Raw genomic sequence first — 26,510 nt, forward strand, 5'->3', positions numbered from 1 at the left:
CTGTCAATTTGTCTCCAGACGAAGTACAGTGTGGTTCTGTGCAATTACGTCAAACTCGGTCTGGGCACCGCGCGCTTGAAAGCATTGCGTCTGCACGACTTGCCAGGCAAGAGGAAATTTACCTCGAAAGGAATGCGAAGAAGGTTTTAGGTTTGGCATTGCTACGAGGAGGTGCGACTTTTTAAGTGATCAACATATATTTTTCTTCTATTCAAAGGTAAATCAGTGCCATAACGTGTATATATATATACACACACATTTGTGTTATAATGGGGAATGGTTTGCTGTCATAATAATTCTTAAATTAAATTTCAGTTGCATAATGAAATGTTTGACCATTATGGTTGAATAGGCTTTTATAATTGAATTTCCCAATGCGGTTCAGAATGTTGCAAGCTGGTTGTTTATGTTGCGAGCATGGATGGGATGACAAGGTCTGCAGTGGAGCTGGTTGTTATTATTATTACACGTTACGCGTGGCCTGATACTGCACCACCAGCAGTCGCAGGCAGGAATACCGTATGGGAGAATCGAGCGCATTAACGTAATCCAGCCTGCTGACAATATCAATATCATCATATACAGTGGAGTAGCGCAAATTCCGAGCAAAACAAAAAAATGTTGTACAAATCAAAATATATTTGAGATTCTTCAAAGTAGCCAACCTTTGCCTTGATGACAGCTTTGCACACTCTTGGCATTCTCTCAACCAGCTTCATGAGTTAGTCACCTGGAATGCATTTCCCTTAACAGGTGTGCCTTGTTAAAAGTTAATTTGTGGAATTTCTTTCCTTCTTAATGCGCTTGAGCCAATCAGTTATGTGTTGACAAGGTAGGGTTGGTATACAGAAGATAGCCCTATTTGGTAAAAGACCAAGTCCATATTATGGCAAGAACAGCTCAAATGTTTTATTTTTTATTTCACCTTTATTTAACCAGGTAGGCCAGTTGAGAACAAGTTCTCATTTACAAATGCGACCTGGCCAAGATAAATCAAAGCAGTGCGACAAAAACAAACAACACAGAGTTACACATAAACAAAGGTATAGTCAATAACACAATAGAAAAAAATATATGTACAGTGCGTGCAAATGTAGAAGAGGGAGGTAGGCAATAAATAGACCATAGAGGCGAGATAATTTCAATTTTGCATTAACACTGGAGTGATGGATGTGCAGATGATGATGTGCAAGTAGAGATACTTCCCTCTTCTCTTTTGCACCCCAGTAATAATATGGGGGGGTGCTATTTACAGATTGTCTGTGTACAGGTACAGTGATCGGTAAGCTGCTCTGACAGCTTATGCTTAAAGTTAGAGAGGGAGATATAAGACTCCAGCTTCAGTGATTTTTTTGCAATTCGTTCCAGTCATTGGCAGCAGAGAACTGGAAGGAAAGGTGGCCAAAGGAAGTGTTGGCTTTGGGGATGACCAGTGAAATATACCTGCTGGAGCACGTGCTACGAGTGGGTGTTGCTATGATGACCAGTGAGCTGAGATAAGGCAGGGCATTACCTAGCATAGACTTATAGATGACCCTGGGTTTGGCGACGAATATGTAGTGAGGGCCAGTCAACGAGCGCGTACAGGTTGCTTTAGTGACGAAACAGATGGCACTGTGACATACTACATGCAATTTGAGGAGTAGAGTGTTGGAGGCTATTTTGTAAATGACATCGCCGAAGTCAAGGATCAGTAGGATAGTCAGTTTTACGAGGGTATGTTTGGCAGCATGAGTGAAGCATGCTTTGTTGCGAAATAGGAAGATGATTCTAGATTTAATTTTGGATTGGAAATGCTTAATGGTGAGTCTGGAAGGAGAGTTTACAGTCTAACCAGACACCACATATTCTAAGTCAGAACCGTCCAGAGTAGTGATGCTAGTCGGGCGGGAGTGGCAGCAATCGGTTGAAGAGCATGCACTTAGTTTTACTTGCATTTAAAAGCAGTTGGAGCCCTGGGAAGGAGTGTTGTATGGCATTGAAGCTCGTTTGGAGGTTTGTTAGCACAGTGTCCAAAGAAGGGCCAGATGTATACAGAATGGTGTTGTCTGCATAGAGGTGGATCAGAGAATCACCAGCAGCAACAGCGACGTCATTGATATATACAGAGAAAAGAGTCGGCCTGAGAATTGAACCCTGTGGCACCCCCATAGAGACTGCTAGAGGTCCGGACAACAGGCCCTCCGATTTGACACACTGAACTCTATCTGAGAAGTAGTTGGTGAACCAGGCAAGGCAGTCATTTGAGAAGCCAAGGCTATTGAGTCTGCCAATAAGAGTGCGGTGATTGAAAGAGTCGAAAGCCTTGGCCAGGTCGATGAAGACGGCTGCACAGTACTGTCTTTTATTGATGGCGGTTATGATATCGTTTAGGATCTTGAGCGTGGCTGAGGTGCACCCATGACCAGCTCGGAAACCAGATTGCATAGTGGAGAAGGTACGGTGGGATTCAAAATGGTCGTTGATTTGTTTGTTAACTTGACTTTCGAAGATTTTAGAAAGGCAGAGCAGGATGGATATAGGTCTATAACAGTTTGGGTCTAGAGTGTCTCCCCCTTTGAAGAGGGGGGATGACCGCGGCAGCTCTCTAATCTTTGGGGATCTCAGACGATACGAAAGAGAGGTTGAACAGGCTAGTAATAGGGGTTGCAACAATTTTGGTGAATAATTTTAGAAAGAGAGGGTCCAGATTGTCTAGCCCAGCTGATTTGTAGGTATCCAGATTTTTTAGATTTGAGTGAAGCGGGGCTTGGGAAAGTTGCTACTGGGGTGCTGAGATGTTGGCCGGGGTAGGGGTAGTCGGGTGGAAAGTATGGCCAGCCGTAGATAAATGCTTATTGAAATGATCAATTATTGGAGATTTATCGGTGGTGACAATGTTTCCTATCCTCAGTGCAGTGGGCAGCTGGGAGTAGGTGCTCTTATTCTCCATGGACTTTACAGTGTCCCAAAACTTTTTGGAATTAGTGCTACAGGATGCACATTTCTGTTTGAAAAAGCTAGCCTTAGCTTTCCTAACTGACTGAGTATATTGGTTCCTGACTTCCCTGAAAAGTTGCATATCACGGGGGCTATTCGATGCTAATGCAGAACGCCACAGGATGTTTCTGTGCTGGTCAAAGGCAGTCAAGTCTGGGGTGAACCAAGGGCTATATCTGTTCTTAGTTCTACATTTTTTTTAATGGGGCAGGCTTATTTAAGATGGAGAGGAAAGCACTTTTAAAGAGCAACCAGGCATCCTCTACTGACAGGATGAGGTCAATATCCTTCCAGGATACCCGGGCCAGGTCGGTTAGAAAGGCCTGTGACCCATTACGCACACAGGTAATGATCGCTGAGATCCTGGTTGAAGACAGCAGAGGTGTATTTAGAGGGCAAGTTGGTCAGGATGATATCTAAGAGGGTGCCCATGGTTACGGATTTAGGGTTGTACCTGGTAGGTTCCTTGATAATTTCTGTGAGATAGATGCCCTCAATATTAGATTGTAGGACGGCCGGGGTGTTAAGCATTTAAGCAGTTTAGGTCACCCAACAGTACGAGCTCTGAAGATAGATGGGGGGCAATCAATTCAGTTATGGTGTCCAGGGCACAGTTGGGGGCTGAAGGTGGTCTATAACAAGTGGCAACGGTGAGAGACTTGTTTTTGGAAAGGTGGATCTTTAGAAGTAGAAGCTTGAATTGTTTGGGCACAGACCTGGATAGTATGACAGAACTCTGCAGGCTATCTCTGCAGTAGATTGCAACCCCGCCCCCTTTGGCAGTTCTACCTTGTCGGAAAAAGTTAAAGTTATAGGGATGGAAATTTCAGGATTTTTGGTGGCCTTCCTAAGCCAGGATTCAGACATGGCTAGGACATCTGGGTTGGCAGTGTGCTAAAGCAGTGAATAAAACAAACTTAGGGAGGAGGCTTCTGATGTTAACATGCATGAAACCAAGGCTTTTACGGTTACAGAAGTCAACAAATGAGAGCGCCTGGGGAATGGGAGTGGAGCTAGGTGCTGCAGGGCCTGGGTTAACCTCTACATCACCAGAGGAACATAGGAGGAGTAGGATAAGGGTACGGCTCAAGGCTATAAGAACTGGTCGTCTAGTGCGTTCGGAACAGAGAGTAAAAGGAGCAGGTTTCTGGTCGCGGAAGAATAGATTCAATGCATAATGTACAGACAAGGGTATGGTAGGATGTGAATACAGTGGAGGTAAACTTAGGCATTGAGTGACGATGAGAGAGGTTTTGTCCCTAGAGACACCATTTAAACCAGGTGAGGTCACCGAATGTGTGGGAGGGGGAAGAAAAAGGCTAGCTAAAGCATATTGAGCAGGGCTGGAGGCTCTACAGTGAAATAAGACAATAATAACTAACCAAAACAGCAATGGACAAGGCATATTTACATTAGGGAGAGGCATGCGTAGCCGAGTGATCATAGGCTCCAGTGAGTAGCTAGGCGAGCTGGAGACACGGCGATTCAGCTAGCGGGCTGAAGGGCCTTAGGGGGACGTCGCGACGAAAGAGTCTATTGGAACCACCTCAGACGGTTTTTTTCGGCAGACCAGTCGTGATGGATCGGCGGGGCTTCGTGTTGTCAGTAAAAGGGTCCAGGCCAATTGGCAAAATAGGTATTGTAGCCAAAGAAATTGGCTGATGGACCTCTTCAGCTATCCGGGAGGTGGGCCTAGCTCGGGGCTAGCTCCAGGCTAACTGGTGCTTGCTTCGGGACAGAGATGTTAGCCAGGAGTAGCCACTCAGATAGCAGATATCTAGCTGCGATGATTCGGTGTAAAGGTTCAGCGCTTGCGTTAGGAATCCGGAGATGTGGTAGAGAAGAAGCAGTCCGATATGCTCTAGACAGCCAGTGGGCCGCGGATAGCAGGCTAGCAGATGGGCCTTCAGGGGACGTTGCGACGGAGGAGCCTGTTGAAACCCCCTCGGGCGGATTACGTCGGTAGACCAGTCGTGATGGATCGTCGGGGCTCCGTGTCGGCAGTAAAAGGGTCCAGGCCAATTGGCAAAATAGGTATTGTAGCCCAACAAGTGGCTGATGGACCTCTTCAGCTAGCCGGGAGATAGGCCTAGCACGAGGCTAGCTCCAGGCAAACTGGTGCTTGCTAACGACAGAGTCGTTAGCCAGGAGTAGCCACTTGAATAGCAGCTAGCTAGCTGCGATGATCCAGGTGAAAAGGTTCAGAGTCTGCGGTAGGAATCCAGAGATGTGGAGATGTGGTAGAGAAAAAGCAGTCCGATATGCTCTGGGTTGAATCGCGCTGTGCAGACTGGCAGGAGTTGACTGGGCTGAGGCTAGCTGATGACCGCTAGCAGTGGCTAACTGACTACTAGCTAGTAGCTAGTTAGTTGGCTAGCTTCTGTTGGGGGTTCCGGTTCTAAAGTATAAAAAATAGCAGATCCATGCCACATTGGGTGAGGCGGGTTGCAGGAGAGTATGTTGAAGTTGAGGTTAAAAATATAAAAAATATATATGAAATATATACGAAGAAAAAAGAAGATATATATATATATATATACACGGGACAAGACAAGACAAGACAAAGACGTCTGACTGCTACGCCATGTTGGATTGCAAATAAGCAAAGAGAAACGACAGGCCGTCAATACTTTAAGACATGAAGGTCAGTCAATCTGGAAAATGTCAAGAACTTCAAAAGTTTCTTCAAGTGCATTTGCAAAAACCATCAAGTGCTATGATGAAACTGGCTCTTACGAGGACCGCCACAGGAAAGGAAGACCCCTCTGCTGCAGAGGATACATTTATTAGAGTCAACTGCACCTCAGATTGCAGCCCAAATAAATGCTTCACAGAGTTCAAGTAACAGACGCATCTCAACATCAACTGTTCAGAGGAGACTGCGTGAATCAGGCCTTCATGGGGTCGATTTGCTGCAAAGAAACCATTACTAAAGGACACCCATAAGAAGAAGAGACTTGCTTGTGCCAAGAAACACGAGCGATGGACATTAGACCGGTGGACATCTTTGGTCCCTGTGGCTCAGTTGGTAGAGCATGGTGTTTGCAACGCCAGCATGGTGTGTGCAACGCCAGGGTTGTGGGTTCGATTCCCACGGGGGGCCAGTACAACAACAAAAAAAGGCATGAAATGAAATGTATGCATTCACTACTGTAAGTCGCTCTGGATAAGAGCGTCTGCTAAATGACTAAATGAGTCCAAATTTGAGAATTTTGGTTCCAACCACCATGTCTTTGTCAGACGCAGAGTATGTGAATGGATGATCTCCGCATGTGTGGTTCCCATCGTGAAGCATGGAGGAGGAGGTGTGATGGTGTGGGGGTGCTTTGCTGGTGACACTGTCTGATTTATTTAGAATTCAAGGCACACTTAACCAGCATGGCTACCACAGCATTCTGCAGTGATACGCCATCCCATTTGGTTTGCGCTTAGTGGGACTGTCATTTGTTTTTCAACGGGACAATGACCCAAAAAACACCTCCAGGCTGTGTAAGGGCTATTTGACCAAGAAGGAGAGTGATGGTGCTGCATCAGATGACCTGGCCTCCACAATCACCCGACCTCAACTCAATTGAGATGGTTTGGGATGAGTTGAACCGCAGAGTGAAGGGAAAGCAGCCAACAAGTGCTCAGCATATGTGGGAACTCCTTCAAGACTGTTGGAAAAGCATTCCTCATGAAGCTGGTTGAGAGAATGCCAAGAGTGTGCAAAGCTGTCATCAAGGCAAAGAAAGGGTGGTTACTTTGAAGAATCTCAAATATAAAATATATTTTGATTTGTTTAACACTTTTTTTGGTTACTGATTCCATGTGTTATTTCATAGTTTGATGTCTTCACTATTATTCTACATTGTAGAAAATAGTCAAATAAAGAAAACCCTTGAATGAGTAGGCGTGTCCAAACTTTTGACTGGTACTGTATGTCCGCCCTTCGAAGGCTCATACAGATCAAATAAGGGAAAACCCCAATCACTGTCCACCCTCAAGATCAGATAAGAGGATTTGAGATTCGGTCTGTTGCAGTCAGTGATGTAACGCATCACTGTGATGTCTGTTGCCCCTGAAACACAACAAGAGAAAGAGAGAGGAAACTACATAAAGCCTCCCATTGGAGCTGTGGAGCTATGTGCTCTGAAGGACAGCTACAGTAGGGCCCCAAACACAAGGACGCACGCTCCCCAGTCCGTCTCTCTCTCTCAGTCCCCTGGCTGCTATCGCTATCATTGTCCCTCTGACTGTTCGACCGCAGCAGCAGCTCCTCTCCGGTTACATAAGCAAGGTTGTTGTTGTGATACCAGGGAGGACCTTTGGCTGGTAAGTGATGTGGCATGTAGTGTGGCACCCAGACTATACCAATACCAGTCAGCTCAGCACATCAGCCTTCAGGGGCAAAGCAGTGAGGCAGACAGAAACAGGAAAAGATGATGATGATGTGTCAGAAAAACACGCCGGCAGTTTTTGCAAGCTCAGACAGCTTTGGCAGATCCTATCCCTGTTATATTTGGAGAATTATTTGCCAGGGAGAGAATTTGTGTCTTGGTTAGTCTTTGGGCTTATTCTTAACTGTCTTAGATTGTCTTCTGTGATATGAAACAAAGAGGCTTTGGTGCAAAGCAGGGTAGGCCGACTTGTTGTGCTGTGTTGTTGTAGTGGCTGCATTTAGTCTACAAACAAATGCTGGGTCTTGAAAGAGATCCTTTTCTAGATGGGCACATCAAAAGATGATCTGGTGTTTGAAAATGAGTGAAGGATTGTTCAATGTGTCGGTCATCCTCTCACCTAATTAACAACAGGTGCAACACATGTTGAGTTAAATAATAAAATGTTAGATACAAGTGAATATACAGTGCATTCGTAAAGTATTCAGACCCCTTGACATTTTCCACATTTTGTTATGTTACAGCCTTATTCTAAAATTGATTAAATCGTTTTTTTCCCCCTCATCAATCTACACACAATACCCCATAATGCCAAAGCTAAAACAGGTTTTTAGAAATGTTTGAAAATGAAAAAAAATTGAAATATCACATTTACCCTTTACTCAGTACTTTGCTAAAGCACCTTTGGCAGTGATTACAGCCTCGAGTCTTCTTGGGTATGACACTACAAGCTTGGTACACCTGTATTTGGGGAGCTTCTAACATTTTTCTCTGCAGATCCTCTCAAGCTCTGTCAGGTTTGATGGGGAGCGTTGCTGCACAGCTATTTTCAGGTCTCTCCAGAGATGTTCAAGTCCGGGCTCTGGCTGGGCTACTCAAGTACATTCTGAGACTTGTCCTGAAGCCACTTCAGCGTTGTCTTGCCTGTGTGCTTAGAGTCGTTGTCCTGTTGGAAGGTAAACCTTCACCCCAGTCTGAGGTCCTGAGGGCTCCGGAGCAGGTTTTCATCAAGGATCTCTCTGTACTTTGCTCGGTTCATCTTTCCCTCGATCCTGACTAGTCTCCCAGTCCCTGCTGCTGAAAAACATCCCCACAGCCAGGGTTGGGTAGGTTACTTTCTAAATGTAATCCGTTAGTTACTAGTTACTTGTCCAAAATTGTAATTAGTAACGTAACTTTTGGATTCCCCAAACTCAGTAACGTAATCTGATTACATTCAGTTACTTTTAGATTACTTTCCCCTTAAGAGGCAATAGAAGAAGACAAAAATGTATGTTACCAATTTAACAAAATCTATTGCAGGATAAATCAATGTTAAAGTTTACATAGTTGGCCATATGGATGTTACATTTTACTTTATGGGTTGGTTATGTAGGCTTCTTCTAACCCATCACTTTCTACTAGATATAATAATATGATTTAAATTATATCTTTACATTAAAAACCAAAGTCTATCAGAATTCCAGTCATTCCAATAAATGTTATACCCCTTGATCTTCAAGAATAGGACTTGGAAATATGGAAGTATAGATGAGTCAAATTGTTTTACCAGAGCATAACCCCAAAACGAAGGACTTATTAGCCAGCCCTACTCTGTTGTTTATGATTTTGATGTCATGGAGGACTGATTGGGCTCATTGATTCAAGTTGAAAAATAAATGCAGAGCTCATGGAATGGCGTGCTTTGAGCACTACTGAAAAGTGCTATTTACATGTGAAAAATTAATGCCATATGCTGCATTTGCTGTAGGCCTATTGTTTACCTTTTTATTGGTGACACTTTGATATCTTGATAATATGCAGCTGTTTAAAGGGCAAATCCACAGATAAAACAATAACAAACAGCTGTCCTGCCTCTGTTTTGGTAAAACGCTGAGGGATGGGCCTAGAGAAATGTAACCACTTAATAAATAGACAGAGCTATGGATGCAAGGACTGACCATCTATGGTATCAACATTATTGTTTGAACCATGGTATGAGGCTATGCAGTGTTTGTTTACATTTACAATGTTTACAAACATTGGAGAAAACAATTGTATATTTTGGGTTCTCATGGAGTGTGACATTTGAACTCATGAGGCATTTATAAGTTATATTCTTCAAGAATCAATACAATCAATCAATACAGTACCAGTCAAAAGTTTGGACACCTACTCATGCAAGGGTTTTTCTTTATTTTTACTATTTTCTACATTGTAGAATAATAGTGAAGACCTCAAAAGTATGAAATAACACATATGGAATCACGTAGTAACCAAAAATGGTTAAACAAACAAAATATATTTGATATTTGATATTCATCAACGTAGCCACCCTTTGCCTTGATGACAGCTTTGCACACTTTTGGCATTCTCTCATCCAGCTTCACCTGGAATGGTTTTCCAACAGTCTTAAAGGTGTTCCCAAAGGTGTTTCCATATGCTGAGCACTAGTTGGCTGCTTTTCCTTCACTCTGTAGTCCAACTCAACCCAAACCATTTCAATTGGGTTGAGGTCGGGTGATTGTGGAGGCCAGGTCATCTGATGCAGCACCATCACTCTCCTTCTTGGTCAAATAGCCCTTACACAGCCTGGAGGTGTGTTGGGTCATTGTCCTGTTGAAAAACAAATGATAGTCCCACTAAGCGCAAACCAGATGGGATGGCGTATCACTGCAGAATGCTGTAGTAGCCATACTGGTTAAGTGTGCCTTGAATTCAAAATAAATCACTGACAGTGTCACCAGCAAAGCACCATCACACCTCCTCCTCCATGCTTCACGGTGGGAACCACACATTCGGAGATTATCCGATCACCTACTCTGCATCTCACAAAGTGTGCGAGTTTGAGAACCCGGGTGGCTCAGTTGGTAGAACATGGCGTTTGCAACACCAGGGTTGTGGGTTCGATTCCCACGGGGGGCCAGTACGGAGGATTTTTTTTTAGGAAATGTATGCATTCACTACTGTAAGTCGCTCTGGATAGTCGCGTCTGCTAAATGACTAAAATGTCAAATGTAATTGAGAGACCTGGACAAATAATTTTCCATATCTGAGTCGAGGATGGAAAATCATTACTAATGGAGGTGATTTGGAAGGCTAATGTGATTTTGATACTCAGCTCTCATTTAATCTCTCAAGTCACTGACTTGCATTGGAAAAGCTTGGGAATGGATCCTTTGGATGGGAAGTGGGAAAGTGAGTCAAAAGGCAGTGACATAAGGTTTCTCTTTCACAATACTTTATTTCCCCATATCAACATACTATATCAACACTGCTGTTGTGTGTGTTTCTATGTGTGTGCGTGAGCGATATCCCCATGAAACAGAAATAAACCTAGGTAATCAAACGACCCGTTACAGAGTGGGGTTGACTCGTCGTCCATTAGCGACAGAACATATTGGATTCATAGAGAACATCATTGCTTTGATGTAAACTGTAACTAAATATATTGGAGCTGCATTTAGCTCCATATTTCAAGATAATGTCAAGGCAGGCCTTGAACCTGCTAGTTGACAGATGTAAATGTCTCTAAGGCTGCTTGACTAGATGAACCTCATTACACCCAGGGTTTACTGCAGGGTTGGGGTCAATTCAGGAAGTTCCCATTCCAATATTCCTTAATGCGTTTCAATTAGGTAAATGTGGAATTGGAATTTATAGTTTACTTCCTTAATTGACTGAATTGAAATGGAATTGACCACAAGCCTGGTTTAGCGTAACAACCTGTTCCTAATTGGAGTCTATGGAGATTGTGGAGATTACTTGGATCTGTGCTAAACTGTGCTTTAGCCTTATCCTCAGATTTTTGTCCTAAAATGACAGAGAGAAAGGAAAGACTTTGGTGTTAAAGTGTGTGTGTGTGTGTGTGTGTGTGTGTGTGTGTGTGTGTGTGTGTGTGTGTGTGTGTGTGTGTGTGTGTGTGTGTGTGTTAGTGTGCACGCAAGACCTCTGAGTGGTCTCTTTATGCCCTGGTCCCACACTGTTGGCTCAGAGGCAGAAGCCTACAGAGAAAACAAGGGCATGTGTTAAAGGCTTATAGCACACAGCCTTTCCCCTACAAGCCTCTTTGTGTTAACAGTCTAAAGTGAAATAATTGTAAAACTACTGTCTCTCAGTATAATACAAGGATCATGAGATCACAGTCTATGCTTGTTGACATTTGTCATCACACACATTCATGTTACACACATTCAGGCTACACACACATTCATGTTCTGTCATGCTCCACTGCAAAGTAATTTGCCTACTGTATTTCATATGCAGAGAACATATGGAGGCAAACAGATTTTCGTATTTTACAGACAATGATATGTATTATGCAGCAATATAAAGTTATCCCTGTGGGAGCTCATATATAAACAAATCCAAGGCACTCAAGTTAAAATGTCTTCATATCCACACACGGTTTATCCAGGACCCAGATCTGTTTGCTGTGTTGCCAACAACCTACACAGGGATTAGGTCAAAAACAACAACGAGGTTTCGACAACAGATCACCTTCATCAGAGTGTGTTTCTCCTGTGCTCCGCTTCACCAGGTGTGTGCCTCCCGCCCCGCCCCCCACCACGGCCCTCACCTGTGTATTGCGGTGCTTCCCCTGCGAGCCTAGCTGGGCCGGCAGCCCTTTCCTGCACCGCCCCCCCACCCCGCCCCACCCGATGGTCAGGATGACGCGCTCCAAGACCTTCCAGGCCTACCTGCCCAGCTGCCACCGAACCTACAGCTGCATCCACTGCAGAGCGCACCTGGCCAACCACGACGAGCTCATCTCCAAGGTGAATACTGACTGTTTAACATACCGACCACAACCGTCCATCCCCTAATGACACTGCTTACTCTAATAGTGTTTCCCTCGATCTATTCCACATTTCCTTTAAAGAGCCACTGAACATGGCGATTGGCACGTATGTTTTTCTGTTGCTCATTAGAAAAACTTGATTTCACTCTTGGATGTGTGTTTCCTGACCGATTCCGCATTTGGTTAATGATGTTTGTTCCCAGCCTATTTTACTTTCCTCAAAATCCCCAGAATCAATCTAAGATAACTCAAGAAAAATGTAATACGTTTTGACATTTTTGCCGAGGATATTTTAGTCACGCAATTTTAGATCTAACTAAGGTGTTTGGTGCAGTATTTCTCAAGTAAAAACATGATTGACGTGTTGTCTTATGTAAACAGTCGGAGCTGCTGGGCAGGTCTGTCTCACTGTCTATGCTATTGGATTGAGAGAAATCACCGCAGCTGTTCACCCAATGTTAGTGGGCAAATGGACCTCGTCATTTACCCGTTGTGACTCACGAATGTTCCAAACTAAATTTTAGACAAGACTTATCCAATTTACACTTTGTAGTACATTTTTACACTAGAATAACTGTTTCTGACTCATATCCGTTTTCAAAGGGATTTGTTGCTTTATAAAGGCAGTCACTCTTTAAAGCCCAGCACTAACACAACTGGGTGGTGTTCATTAGGGCATGCAGAAAATAAGAGTTTCAGTCCGTTTACTTCTGTTTTGTGCCAAATTAATTTGACCCTGAATCTACTAATCAAGGGATTGGTGATAAATTGAATCCGGTATGTAAGGGAAACACTGCCCTAATATGCAAGTCATTCTCAAGAGAGAGCATGAGAGAACATGCTACTGTTGGGCTCCAGGGCTTACTTGAAAGAGGTCCATCTTAACGTGACTTCCCTGGTTAAATAAAGGATACTCTGTATAAATACTGTAGTTTTTACAGATTAATTCGAATTTCAATGCATCGCACAGTAATAACTGTAAAGGTATTGAGTGCTTTCTGCAGATGTCTTAAAGCTCTGCTAGCAGACTCCTTCACACTTGGACCTAGTATTAGAGCTGACGCTGCCCTTTCAGACTGGAAACGAGCCTACTGCACCTCTGGGTCGCTCATTTCACAGCCATCTTACTTCTACAGCTTGTGTGTGTATGTGTTTGTGTGTTAGAATATTACTTTTTCCATGTGCTACACTTTGTAAAGTAAACCCTCACCTGTACAAAAAGCATGTGTCTGTCTGTCAGTCAGTCAGTCAGTCAGTCAGTCTTACTTTAAAGGCAAAATCTGGGATATTTCCTGCTGTTCAATGATCATGTCAATGAAGTGGCGGGTGTTACGGATTCCCTCGGTACTGCTGCTCATTCCGTGCACCAATTCCAGAGGTCTACACCACCGGCCTCTAGGCGTCAATGAACTGTTTCATTACGCACACCTGGTTCCAATTCCCTTGATTAGTAAATGTATACAGTTGAAGTCGGAAGTTTACATACACTTAGGTTGGAGTCATTAAAACTTGTTTTTCAACCACTCCACAAATTTCTTGTTAACAAACTATAGTTTTGGCAAGTCGGTTAGGACATCTACTTTGTGCATGACACAAGTAATTTTTCAACAATTGTTTACAGACAGATTATTTCACTTATAATTCACTGTATCACAATTCCAGTGGGTCAGAAGTTTACATACACTAACTTGACTGTGACTTTAAACAGCTTGGAAAATTCCAGAAAATGATGCCATGGCTTTAGAAGCTTCTGATAGGCTAATTGACATCATTTGAGTAAATTGGAGGTGTACCTGTGGATGTATTTCAAGGCCTACCTTCAAACTGGGTGCCTCTTTTCTTGACATAATGGGAAAATCAAAAGAAATCAGCCAAGACTTCAGAAAAAACATTGTAGACCTCCACAAGTCTGGTTCATCCTTGGGAGCAATTTCCAAACGCCTGAAGGTACCACGTTCATCTGTACAAACAATAGTACACAAGTATAAACACCATGGGACCACGCAGCCGTCATACCGCTCAGGAAGGAGACGCGTTCTGTTTCCTAGAGATGAACGTACTTTGGTGCGAAAAGTGCAAATCAATCCCAGAATAACAGCAAAGGACTTTGTGAAGTAGCTGGAGGAAACGGGTACAAAAGTATCTATATCCACAGTAAAACAATTCCCATATTGACATAACCTGAAAGGCCGCTCCGCAAGGAAGAAGCCACTGCTCCTAAACCACCATAAAAAAGCCAGACTACGGTTTGCAACTGCACATGGGGACAAAGATCATACTTTTTGGAGAAATGTCCTCTGGTCTGATGAAACAAAAATAGAACTGTTTGGCCATAATGACCATCGTTATGTTTGGAGAAAAAAGGGGGAGGCTTGCAAGATGAAGAACACCATCCCAACCGTGAAGCACAGGGGTGGTAGCATCATGATGTGGGGGTGCTTTGCTGCAGGAGGGACTGGTGCACTTCACAAAATAGATGGCATCATGGGGAGGGAAATTATGTGGATATATTGAAGCAACATCTCAAGACATCAGTCAGGAAGTTAAAGCTTGGTCGCAAATGGGTATCCTAAATGGACAATGATGTCACACCCCTGACCATAGAGAGCCCTTGTTTCTCTATGGTGTAGTAGGGCGTGACGAGGGGGTGTTCTAGTTTAAAATTTCTATGTTGGTGTTTTGGTTTGGTTCCCAATTAGAGGCAGCTGGTAATTGTTGCCTCTAATTGGGGATCATATTTAAGTAGCTATTTTTCCCACCTGTGTTTGTGGGATATTGTTTTGTGTTTGTGCACCACATAGTCACGTTTCGTTGTTCGTTTATTGATATATTTTGTTTTGCATAGTTTCACTTTGGAATAAAGATGTGGAACTCTACACACGCTGCGCCTTGGTCCCGTTCTTATGACAACCGTGACAGAATATCCCACCAAAAGAGGATCAACCAGCATGTGCACAAGGTAAAGGAGTTTTGGACATGGGAGGAAGTCATGGGAGGATACGAGACCCTTCCTTGGCGGGAGTCTCAAAGGAGCATGGAAGGACAGCAATGACGCCGGGGACCGGCCACAGAAACCCCAAGATTTTCTTTTGGGGGGGGCACATGGAGCTGGTGGCTGAGCAGATGGAAGAGCCAGAGACCGTCAGGGAGGCGATGGAGCAGTGTGAAGAGGGATATCGGAGAATGATGTTGGCGAAGATTAGGCTGCAGTGCAGGCGGGCTGAAGATCGGGTCATCAGTCCGGTGCCGGCTCCACGCACCAGATCTCCAGTGCGCCTCCCCAGCCCGGTATGTCCTGTGCCGTTTCCCTGCATTCGCCCTAAAGAGCCAGAGACTGTCAGGTTGGCAATGGAGAAGTTGGGAGAGGGAGAGATGAGAGAGATGTTGTGCAAGTGTGTTCTGCTCAACATTCGACCAGAAGATCCGGTTAGCAGTCTGGTGAAACCTGTGCCGGCTCCACACATCTGGACTCCAGTGCGCCTCCCCAGGCCGGTACGTCCTGTGCCTCCTCCCCGCACACGCCCTGAAGTGCGTGTCACCAGTCCGGTGCCACCTGTATCGGTTCCACACATCAAGCCCCCAGTGCGCCTCCCCAGTCCGGTATGTCCTGTGCCTGCTCCCCGCACTCGCCCTGAAGTGCGTGTCACCAGTCCGGTGCCACCTGTACCGGCTCCACGCACTAGGCATCCAGTGCGCATTCACAGTCCAGAGCTTCCGGCGGTCCGGAACCTCCAGTGACGGTCAACGGTGCGGAACCGCCTGCGACAGTCAACGGTCAGGAGCTTCCAGGCAAGGCGTCCAGTCCTGCTCCAAGGCCGGAGCCTTCCTCTGCACCGATGCCCAGTCCAGGCACGGTATCCAGTCCCGCTCCATGGCAGGAGCCTTCTTCTGCGCAGGTGCCCAGTCCAGGCACGGCGTCCAGTCCTGCTCCATGGCAGGAGCCTTCCTCTGTGCCGGTGCCCAGTCCAAGCACGGCGTCCAGTCCTGCTCCATGGCAGGAGCCTTCCTCTGTGCCGGTGCCCAGTCCAAGCACGGCGTCCAGTCCTGCTCCATGGCAGGAGCCTTCCTCTGCGCCGGTGCCCAGTCCAGGCACGGCGTTCAGCCCAGCGCCATGGCCGGATCCGGGGTCTGGGTGGGGGCTACGACCCGCACCTGGAGCCGCCACCGACACGAGGCACCCCCCTACCCTCCCCATTTGTTTTCAGGTTTTGCGGCCGGAGTCCGCACCTTTGGGGCGAGGGGGTACTGTCACGCCATGACCCTTGGTTCTCTATGGTGTTCAGGTCAGAGCGTGACTAGGGGGGTGTATGTCTATGTTGGTGTTTTGTGTGGTTCCCAATTAGAGGCAGCTGGTAATCGTTGCCTCTAACTGGGGATCATATTTAGGTAGCCTTTTTCCCACCTGTGTTTTGTGGGATATTGTTTGTGTTAGTGTGTTTGAGCACTACGTCGTCACGGTCTTTGTAAGTTTTGTTATTTTGTTTCTAGTTTCACTTTGTAATTAAAGATGTGGAACTCAATTCACATTGCGCCTTGGTCCGCTCATTTCCAAGATCGTGACAAATGACCCTAAGCATACTTCCAAAGTTTTGGCAAAATGGCTTAAGGACAATAAAGTCAAGGTATTGGAGTGGCCATCACAAGGCCCTGACCTCAATCCTATAGAACATTTGTGGGCAGAACTGAAAAAGCGTGTGCGAGCAAGGAGGCCTACAAACCTGACTCAGTTACACCAGCTCTGTCAGGAGGAATGGGCCAAAATTCACCCAAATTATTGTGGGAAGCTTGTGGAAGGCTACCCGACACGTTTGACCCAAGTTAAACAATTTAAAGGCAATGCTACCAAATACTAATTGAGTGTATGTAAACTTCTGACCCACTGGGAATGTGATGAAATAAATAAATAATTCTCTCTACTATTATTCTGACATTTCACTAAAACAAAGTGGTGATCCTAACTGACCTAAGACAGGGATTTTTACTAGGATTAAATGTCAGGAATTGTGAAAAACTGAGTTTAAATGTATTTGGCTAAGGTGTATGTAAACTTCCGACTTCAACTGTATATGTGCCCTCTGTTCACCATTGTCTTGTCGGTTATTGTTCCCATGTCCGTATGTCTTGTGAATATCTGTGCTTTGTTGTTTCGGCTTTCGTGCTGCATGTATTGTGTACTCGTTATTACGGGTCTCGTCCCGTGTATTTATTAGAGGCTTAACCTGACTCTTTTGTTTGGGTCACATCCCTGTGTTTTTGTATAGGGGTTTGTTTTGGGCTTTGTCCCCGTGCCTTTTCATGGCGTGGAGTATTAAAACCCCCTATTACATATTACTGCTCCTGTCTCCAATCATTTATACAACGGGACAGCGAGGCTGAAACAAAAACTCCAGATTGTGGCTTTAATGCTGAACGCTGAGGATACTCCTCCTTTATAACCTACTTATCTTCTCTTCCTGCAGTCTTTCCAGGGGAGCCAAGGCAGAGCTTATCTGTTCAACTCAGTGTGAGTATCACTGTGTCTACATGTAGTTACAGTACAGCCATGATCCAGTCCTCAGCCCGCGAGCACAATCACAATAAGTATGAAATGAAGATGCTCATTCCTACTGTATGAACATGGTCCCTATCTAGCGCAGTATGAAGTGTCTTCTGGGTAATATTATCTAGTGTGTGAGTGGGCGTGTTATGACTCAGTATAGACAGGCAACCTTTACGAATCGAACAGCTTATGAGCTCTCTCTCTCTCTCTCTCTCTCTCTCTCTCTCTCTCTCAGGGTAAACGTGGGGTGTGGGCCGGCGGAAGAGAGAGTGTTGCTCACGGGGCTCCATGCTGTGGCAGATATCTACTGTGAGAACTGCAAGACAACTCTGGGTTGGAAATATGTGAGTGTAAGAGTGTGCATATGTCGGAGGGGTAGAACAATGGCAGATACTGTATCTAGAGTTAGAGCGGATAGGCATTGGCGCATTATTACCTTCATTAGTAATACCTTTATTACCTTATTAGATCATTGTAGGATTGAAACACTGTGAACTAATAAAGGTTTTGGAACAATTGAGTGTGCAGGCCCTACTTCACTCTTTATGTTATCTTATTGACATGGATGAGTTCTGGTTTTCATTTTGGACCCTGAGACTATTTTGGACTAATCATTACTAATATCAGTGTAACATTACAGTACATAGGCTGACTCATAGGGATTCCTTGCAGTCCCAATCTTGATCCAAGGGGCATATTTCACATGATGTAGGCCTATACATTTTCTAAGTACTCAACCAACCAATCTTGACCCCCTTCTCCTAGTTCAGAGATGGTAGCCATTCATGATGGACCAGAGCTGGGCTGTCCACACTGAGATAACTGTAGTGATTCAAGACCAGTTTGACCAGCAACAAGAACAACTGCTTATCCAATCACAAAATAGACAAAGGGTTAGAATCCATAAAGAAATATACTTTTTTATGTATACAGAATAGGTAGGCCCTATAAATAATGTAGCCTATATACTGTATAATGTAGCCTTTATATAGTATAATTTAGCCTATATATAATGTAGCCTATATACTGTATAATATAGCCTATATATATAATGTAGCCTATATACTGTATAATATAGCCTCTATATAATATAGCCTATATAAACTCAGCAACAAAAAAAGCATCCCCTCACTGTCAACGGCGTTTATTTTCAGCAAACTTAACAAAATATTTGTGTAAATATTTGTATGAACATAAGACTCAACAACTGAGACATAAACTGAACAAGTTCCACAGACATGTAACTAACAGAAATTGAATAATGTGTCCCTGAACAAAGGGGGGGTTAAAATAAAAAGTAACAGTGAGTATCTGGTGTGGCCACCAGCTGCATTAAGTACTGCAATGCAGCTCCTCCTCATGGACTGCATCAGATTTGCCAGTTCTTGCTGTGAGGTGTTATCCCACTCTTCCACCAAGGCACCTGCCATTTTCCCGGACATTTCTGGGGGGAATGGCCTATATACTGTATAATGTAGCCTATATATAATGTAGCCTATATACTGTACAATGTAGCCTATATACTGTATAATGTAGCCTATATATATATATATATAATGTAGCCTATATACTGTATAATGTAGCCTATATACTGTATAATGTGGCCTATATACAGTTTAATGTAGCCTATTTATAATGTAGCCTGTATAGTGTAGCCTATATATAATGTAGCCTATATACTGTATAATGTAGCCAATATATAATGTAGCCTATATACAGTATAATGTAGCCTATATATAATGTAGCCTATATACTGTATAATGTAGCCTATATACTGTATAATGTAGCCTATATATAATGTAGCCTATATACTGTATAATGTAGCCTATATATATAATGTAGCCTATATACTGTATAATGTAGCCTATATACTGTATAATGTGGCCTATATACAGTTTAATGTAGCCTATTTATAATGTAGCCTGTATAGTGTAGCCTATATATAATGTAGCCTATATACTGTATAATGTAGCCAATATATAATGTAGCCTATATACAGTATAATGTAGCCTATATATAATGTAGCCTATATACAGTATAATGTAGCCTATATATAATGTAGCCTATATACAGTATAATGTAGCCTATATATAATGTAGCCTATATACAGTATAATGTAGCCTATAATGTAGCCTATATACTGTATAATGTAGCCTATATATAATGTAGCCTATATACAGTATAATGTAGCCTATATATAATGTAGCCTATATACAGTATAATGTAGCCTATATACAGTATAATGTAGCCTATATATAATGTAGCCTATATACAGTATAATGTAGCCCATATACTGTATAATGTAGCTGATATAATGTAGCCTATATACTGTATAATGTAGCCTATATATATAATGTAGCCTATATACATTATAGTGTAGCCTATATGTAATGTAGCCTATATATAATGTAGCCTATAAGTACTGCAGTGCATCTCCTCCTCATGGACTGCATCAGATTTGCCCGTTCTTGCTGTGAGATGTTACCCCACTCTTCCACCAAGGCACCAGCAAGTTCCCGGACATTTCTGAGGGGAATGGCCCAAGCCCTCACCCTCCGATCCGACAGGTCCCAGACGTGCTCAATGGAATTGAGATCCGGGCTGTTCGCTGGCCTTGGCAGAACACTTACATTCCTGTCTTGCAGGAAATCACACACAGAACGAGCAATATGGCTGGTGGCATTGTCATGCTGGAGGGTCATGTCAGGATGAGCCTGCAGGAAGGATACCAGATGAGGGAGGAGGATGTCTTCCCTGTAACGCACAGCGTTGAGATTGCCTGCAATGACAACAAGCTCAGTCCGATGATGCTGTGACACACTGCCACAGACCATGACGGACCCTCCACCTCCAAATCGATCCCGCTCCAGAGTATAGGCCTCGGTGTAACGATCATTCCTTCGACGATAAACGCAAATCCGACCATTACACCTGGTGTGATTAAACCATGACTCGTCAGTGAAGAGCACTTTTTGCCAGTCCTGTCTGGTCCAGAGACGGTGGGTTTGACGTTGTTGCCGGTGAGGACCTGCCTTACAACAGGACTACAAGCCCTCAGTCCAGCCTCTCGCAGCCTATTGCAGACAGTCGGAGCACTGATGGAGGGATTGTGCGTTCCTGGTGTAACTCGGGCAGTTGTTGTTGCCATCCTGTACCTGTCCTGCAGGTGTGATGTTCGGATGTACTGATCCTGTGCGGGTGTTGTTACATGTGGTCTGCCACTGCGAGGACGATCAGTTGTCCGTCCTGTCTCTCTGTAGCGCTGTCTTAGGCGTCTCACAGCACGGACATTGCAATTTATTGCCCTGGCCACATTTGTGGTCCGCATGCCTCCTTGCAGCATGCCTAAGGCACATTCACGCAGATGAGCAGGGACCCTGGGCATCTTTCTTTTGGTGTTTTTCAGGCAGTAGAAAGGCCTCTTTAGTGTCCTAAGTTTTCATAACTGTGACCTTAATTGACTACCCTCTGTAAGCTGTTAGTGTCTTAACGACTGTTCCACAGGTGCATGTTCATTAATTGTTTATAATGTAGCCTATATATAATGTAGCCTATATACAGTATAATGTAACAAGCATGGGAAACAGTGTTTTAAACCCTTTACAATGAAGATCTGTGAAGTTATTTGGATTATTACGAACAAATTATCTTTGAAAGACAGGGTCTTGAAAAAGGGACGTTTCTTTTTTTGCTGAGTTTATAATGTAGCCTATATATAATGTGGCCTATATATAATGTAGCCTATATACAGTATAATGTAGCCTAGATACTGTATAATATAGCCTATATATAATGTAGCCTATATACAGTATAATGTAGCCTATGTATAATGTAGCCTATATATAATGTAGCCTAGATACTGTATAATATAGCCTATATATAATGTAGCCTATATACAGTATAATGTAGCCTATATATATATATATATATATATATATAATCTGGCCTATATCCTGTATAATGTAGTCTATATCTAAACAGTGAGAGACAGAATAACAACAACAAAAACCAAAAATGTTATAAATTGATTTGCATTTTAATGAGGGAAATAAGTATTTGACCCCCTCTCAATCAGATAGATTTCTGGCTCCCAGGTGTCTTTTATACAGGTAACGAGCTGAGATTAGGAGCACACTCTTAAAGGCAGTGCTCCTAATCTCAGTTTGTTACCTGTATAAAAGACACCTGTCCACAGAAGCAATCAATCAATCAGATTCCAAACTCTCCACCATGGCCAAGACCAAAGAGCTCTCCAAGGATGTCAGGGACAAGATTGTAGACCTACACAAGGCTGGAATGGGCTACAAGACCATCGCCAAGCAGCTTGGTGAGAAGGTGACAACAGTTGGTGCGATTATTCGCAAATGGAAGAAACACAAAAGAACTGTCAATCTCCCTCGGCCTGGGAGGATCTTGTAAATGATCTCAAGGCAGCTGGGACCATAGTCACCAAGAAAACAATTGGTAACACACTACGCCGTGAGGGACTGAAATCCTGCAGCGCCCGCAAGTTCTCCCTGCTCAAGAAAGTACATATAGATGCCCGTCTGAAGTTTGCCAATGAACATCTGAATGATTCAGAGGACAACTGGGTGAAAGTGTTGTGGTCAGATGAGACCAAAATGGAGCTCTTTGGCATCAACTCAACTCGCCGTGTTTGGAGGAGGAGGAATGCTGCCTATGACCCCAAGAACACCATCCCCACCGTCAAACATGGAGGTGGAAACATTATGCTTTGGAGGTGTTTTTCTGCTAAGGGGACAGGACAACTTCACCGCATCAAAGGGACGATGGACGGGGCCATGTACCGTCAAATCTTGGGTGAGAACCTCCTTCCCTCAGCCAGGGCATTGAAAATGGGTTGTGGATGGGTATTCCAGCATGACAATGACCCAAAACACACGGCCAAGGCAACAAAGGAGTGGCTCAAGAAGAAGCACATTAAGGTCCTGGAGTGGCCTAGCCAGTCTCCAGACCTTAATCCAATAGAAAATCTGTGGAGGGAGCTGAAGGTTTGAGTTGCCAAACGTCAGCCTCGAAACCTTAATGACTTGGAGAAGATCTGCAAAGAGAAGTAGGACAAAATCCCTCCTGAGATGTGTGCAAACCTGGTGGCCAACTACAAGAAACGTCTGACCTCTGTGATTGCCAAAAAGGGTTTTGCCACCAAGTACTAAGTCATGTTTTGCAGAGGGGTCAAATACTTATTTCCCTCATTAAAATGCAATGCAATGCAATCATTTTATAACATTTTTTTGTTGTTATTCTGTCTCTCACTGTTCAAATAAACCTACCATTAAAATTATAGACTGATCATTTCTTTGTCAGTGGGCAAACGTACAAAATCAGCAGGGGATCAAATAGTTTTTTCCCTCACTATATTTGTAGTTATCCACGTATTCTAAGTCAGAGCCGTCCAGAGTAGTGATACTGGATGGGCGGGCAGGTGCGGGCAATGATCGGTTGAATAAAGCTGTCATCAAGGCAAAGGGTGGCTACTTTGAAGAATCTCAAATATAAAATATATTTTGATATTTTTTGGTAACTATATGATTCCATATGTGTTATTTCACAGTTTTGATGTTTTCGCTATTATTGTACAATGTAGAAAATAGTAAAAATAAAGAAAAACCCTTGAATGAGTAGGTGTGTCCAAACTTTTGACTGGTACTGTATATCTATGATATAGATGTGGACAGCTTTATATTTGCACTGAAATATAATTGTGCCTCCATGTTCAGTACTTAGTAAAGGTGGTATTTCTAGCAGCAGGTCAATGTGGAACACACAGCCGCTCCACATACCAGCTGTCCCGTTTATCAGCATGGCTTTATGCCCGGTTGTCACTGCCACTTCCCCCGTCAGACCTGTGTGTGTGTGTGTGTGTGTGTGTGTGTGTGTGTGGGGGGGGGGGGGGGGGTCGTTATGACTCACACATACCTCACACGTCTGCCCAGATATAACGATAGTGGGACGAGGCCATTAATATCTCTGTTTCTACACCGCCGTCCAAGATCCACAGACGCTTGACCCAGTAGACTTCCAGACCGTGTAACCTGATAACTCCTCTCTCTGCTTGAATAGGAAAGACTAAACAGGATATTGAGATGTACAGTAAAAACACATTTGACTACATTTGTAATCTGCAGTAGTCTACAGCACTCTGCAATGCTCCATTATATAACGGGGTTCAGAGTTGAAATCAGAGTACAGTGTTTTCAATGGCAATGAGTGTGAATCTCATCCTGGAAAAGCCTAATCTTCTCTCTCCCCTTCCTCCTTCTCTCTCCCCTTCCTCTATCTCTCCCCCTCTCTCCCCTTCCCCTCTCTATCCCCTTTCCCTCTATCACTCCCCCTTCCCCTCCTCCTCTCTCCCCTTTCCCTCCTTCTACAGTTATACCATCTATTGCACCTTGTCTATGCCGCTCGGCCATCGCTCATCCATATATTCTCATTCACCCCTTTAGATTGGTGTGTATTAGGTAGTTGTTAGTTATTGTTAGATTACTTGTTAGATATTGGTGCGCTGTAGGAACTAGAAGCACAAGCATTTCGCTACACTCGCATTAATATCTGCTAACCATGTGTATGTGACCAATAAAATTTGATTTGATTCTCTCCCCTTTCCCTCTCTCTCTTTTCCCTACTTCTCTCTTCCCTTTCCCTCTTTCTCTCTCCCCTTTCCCTTCTCCGCTCTCCCCTTCTTTCTCCCCTTTCCCTCTCCCCTTTCCCTCTCCCCGTTCCCTCTTTTTCCCCTCCCTCCCTCTTTCTCCTCTCTCCGTCTCTTCCAACACCCTGACACCCTACAGGAGCATGCCTTTGAGAGCAGTCAGAAGTACAAGGAGGGGAAGTTCATCATCGAGCTGGCCCACATGATCAAGGACAACGGCTGGGACTGAAAGACGAAGCGTCATCCGGGACTCGGTTTGGGGTTGAATGGGGGTGGATGGGAGGGAAGGAGGCGAGTGTGTGGCTGAGTGTGCGACTTTGATTTACCATGGACCTCTGTCCTCCCCTCCTGATGACACACCAGCAGCCTCCAGGGTGGAGGTAGTAGGGGAGTGTGTGTGTGAGGCTGTAGTAACAGCCTGACCTGCCCCTCTGGGCTCTGTGTGTGTCTGGACTGGAGGAGGATGTCATTGGGGATGGATGGACACCACCAGACACACACGCAATGGCAAGCAAACACACACACACGTGCATACACACACACACACACACACACACACACACACACACACACACACACACACACACACACACACACACACACACACACACACACACACACACACACACACACACACAAACAAACAAACAAACAAACAAACAAACAGCCATGCATGTCCCAGACCAACATCCCAGCCTGATGTGTAGCTCTTTAGATAGAGAGCCAGGCCAAAGCCAGTGTTGTTGTGTTACTATCTATGTTAGGGCTGGCTGACCTGCAGTGTGAGGAGAGACCAGGCCCTGGCAGGGTCAGAAGCCTTGGGTTAAACAGCTGATGGGAGCTCTCGTCTGTATGTGAATGAGATGGCCTAAGATGATTATCCCCAAATCCAGCTGATCTGATCCACCCAAGGCCGTGCCAGCTGGGACAGTGATGAGGCCTGGTGTTAAGGTTTGGCACTGAGGACTTTGGGGGTTGGGCAGGGGAAGGGTTGAGGGGAGGCGGGTCAGGGAGAGGGCAGGTCCTGATTCTGGATTCTAGTCCACCCTGGTTGTGGGGTTGTAGGTACAGCTGGTTGCACAGCTGTGTGATCCACTCCAGGTCTCACCGGCAGCAGTTTTTGTTGTGAGAGTCAGGATGATAGGGAGTGTGAAAGGATTCAAGGATACATCTAAACCCTGAGAAGAATCTGAGCAGTCAGTGCTTTGGCTTTCTTCATCATCCGTAGATGCCTGAAATCATGTCTTGTGATGTTTGGATACTTCATGTGCTGTGTCTGATGTAAGTTCTGCTACATCTACCATCACCACTTTGGATAAAATTTGAACTATGGAATTAAACATATTTTACTTTCGAAACTCTGATTTGAACAGGCTTGGAGATTTGGTTCTAGTGTTTTGGCCTGGTATGGTAACTGAAAGCAGTTGGGATGTGGAGGCCTTTAGGAGATGCTCTTATGAAGTTCTGAAAGCTTGACGTTCTGAAGCTTTCTTTCAGTCTGGGATGATCATAGCAGTTCATAGATTGTTACACACACTCTAACTTACTACCTGGCCCTCACTTAAAACACTGAACAGCAAAGCCGTACAGTAGACCTGTGGATTTTTCTAAACAGAAGCCAACTAAGTAACAACTAATCAAACCAATCTCCCTGGTATCCACAGCAACTGACTGGCAGTCCAGACTTCCAATCAGAGGCTGTAGAAGTCCCTAGCACAACCAAAGAACACACCCATCTACAATAAATTGACCAAACACAAGATAAATTTTTTTTGCTTGGGTCAAAGTGTTGCAAAACATGGGGTTGAGAATTGTTGTTGAAAGCCAAGGTTATGGATAGCCTTTCTCTGTGATATAATGCATTATGATTTTTGTAAATGACAGATCTTAATATATACATATATTATAATTTATGTCAATCTCTGTGTTACTAAATGTAAATAGTAATATGTAATGTCTCTTATCTATGATCGTCATGATTATGAATATTATTTGGATTCTTGCCATGCTTTCTCTCTGGTATATCCCTCGTCGGTTGAACAATATTTACTACTTTTTTACTCTTTGAAAATGTTTCAATTTTAGTGTCTTTTGTAAAGGAGGAGATAGGAGTGACAATATCATTGGAACTTGGTCAATTAAAGCATCACCTTGGTACCTGTA

The 26,510-nt window shown here is 44.1% G+C and overlaps 1 protein-coding gene across 1 annotated transcript; it reads left to right on the forward strand.

Moving 5' to 3' along the window:
* Positions 1 to 26,510, forward strand: LOC106612520 (protein yippee-like 2). Its single transcript, XM_045724469.2, has 5 exons — positions 1 to 217; positions 11,878 to 12,115; positions 17,598 to 17,641; positions 17,913 to 18,021; positions 24,487 to 26,510. The coding sequence occupies exons 2-5, from the start codon at positions 11,999 to 12,001 to the stop codon at positions 24,574 to 24,576; spliced, it is 360 nt and encodes a 119-aa protein (XP_045580425.1). The 5' UTR covers positions 1 to 217; positions 11,878 to 11,998; the 3' UTR covers positions 24,577 to 26,510.

The sequence above is a fragment of the Salmo salar genome, chromosome 09, assembly GCF_965601325.2.
Source record: "Salmo salar chromosome 09, fSalSal1, whole genome shotgun sequence".
Classification (NCBI taxonomy): domain Eukaryota; kingdom Metazoa; phylum Chordata; class Actinopteri; order Salmoniformes; family Salmonidae; genus Salmo; species Salmo salar.

What these genes read in the sequence shown, in the direction of transcription:
- LOC106612520 (XM_045724469.2), top strand. Translation starts at nt 11,999, where the DNA reads ATGGTCAGGATGACGCGCTCCAAGACCTTCCAGGCCTACCTGCCCAGC. An exon ending in GCTTATCTGTTCAACTCAGT is followed by an intron (nt 17,642 to 17,912) that starts GTGAGTATCACT and finishes TCTCTCTCTCAG; the next exon opens with GGTAAACGTGGGGTGTGGGC. An exon ending in CAACTCTGGGTTGGAAATAT is followed by an intron (nt 18,022 to 24,486) that starts GTGAGTGTAAGA and finishes GACACCCTACAG; the next exon opens with GAGCATGCCTTTGAGAGCAG.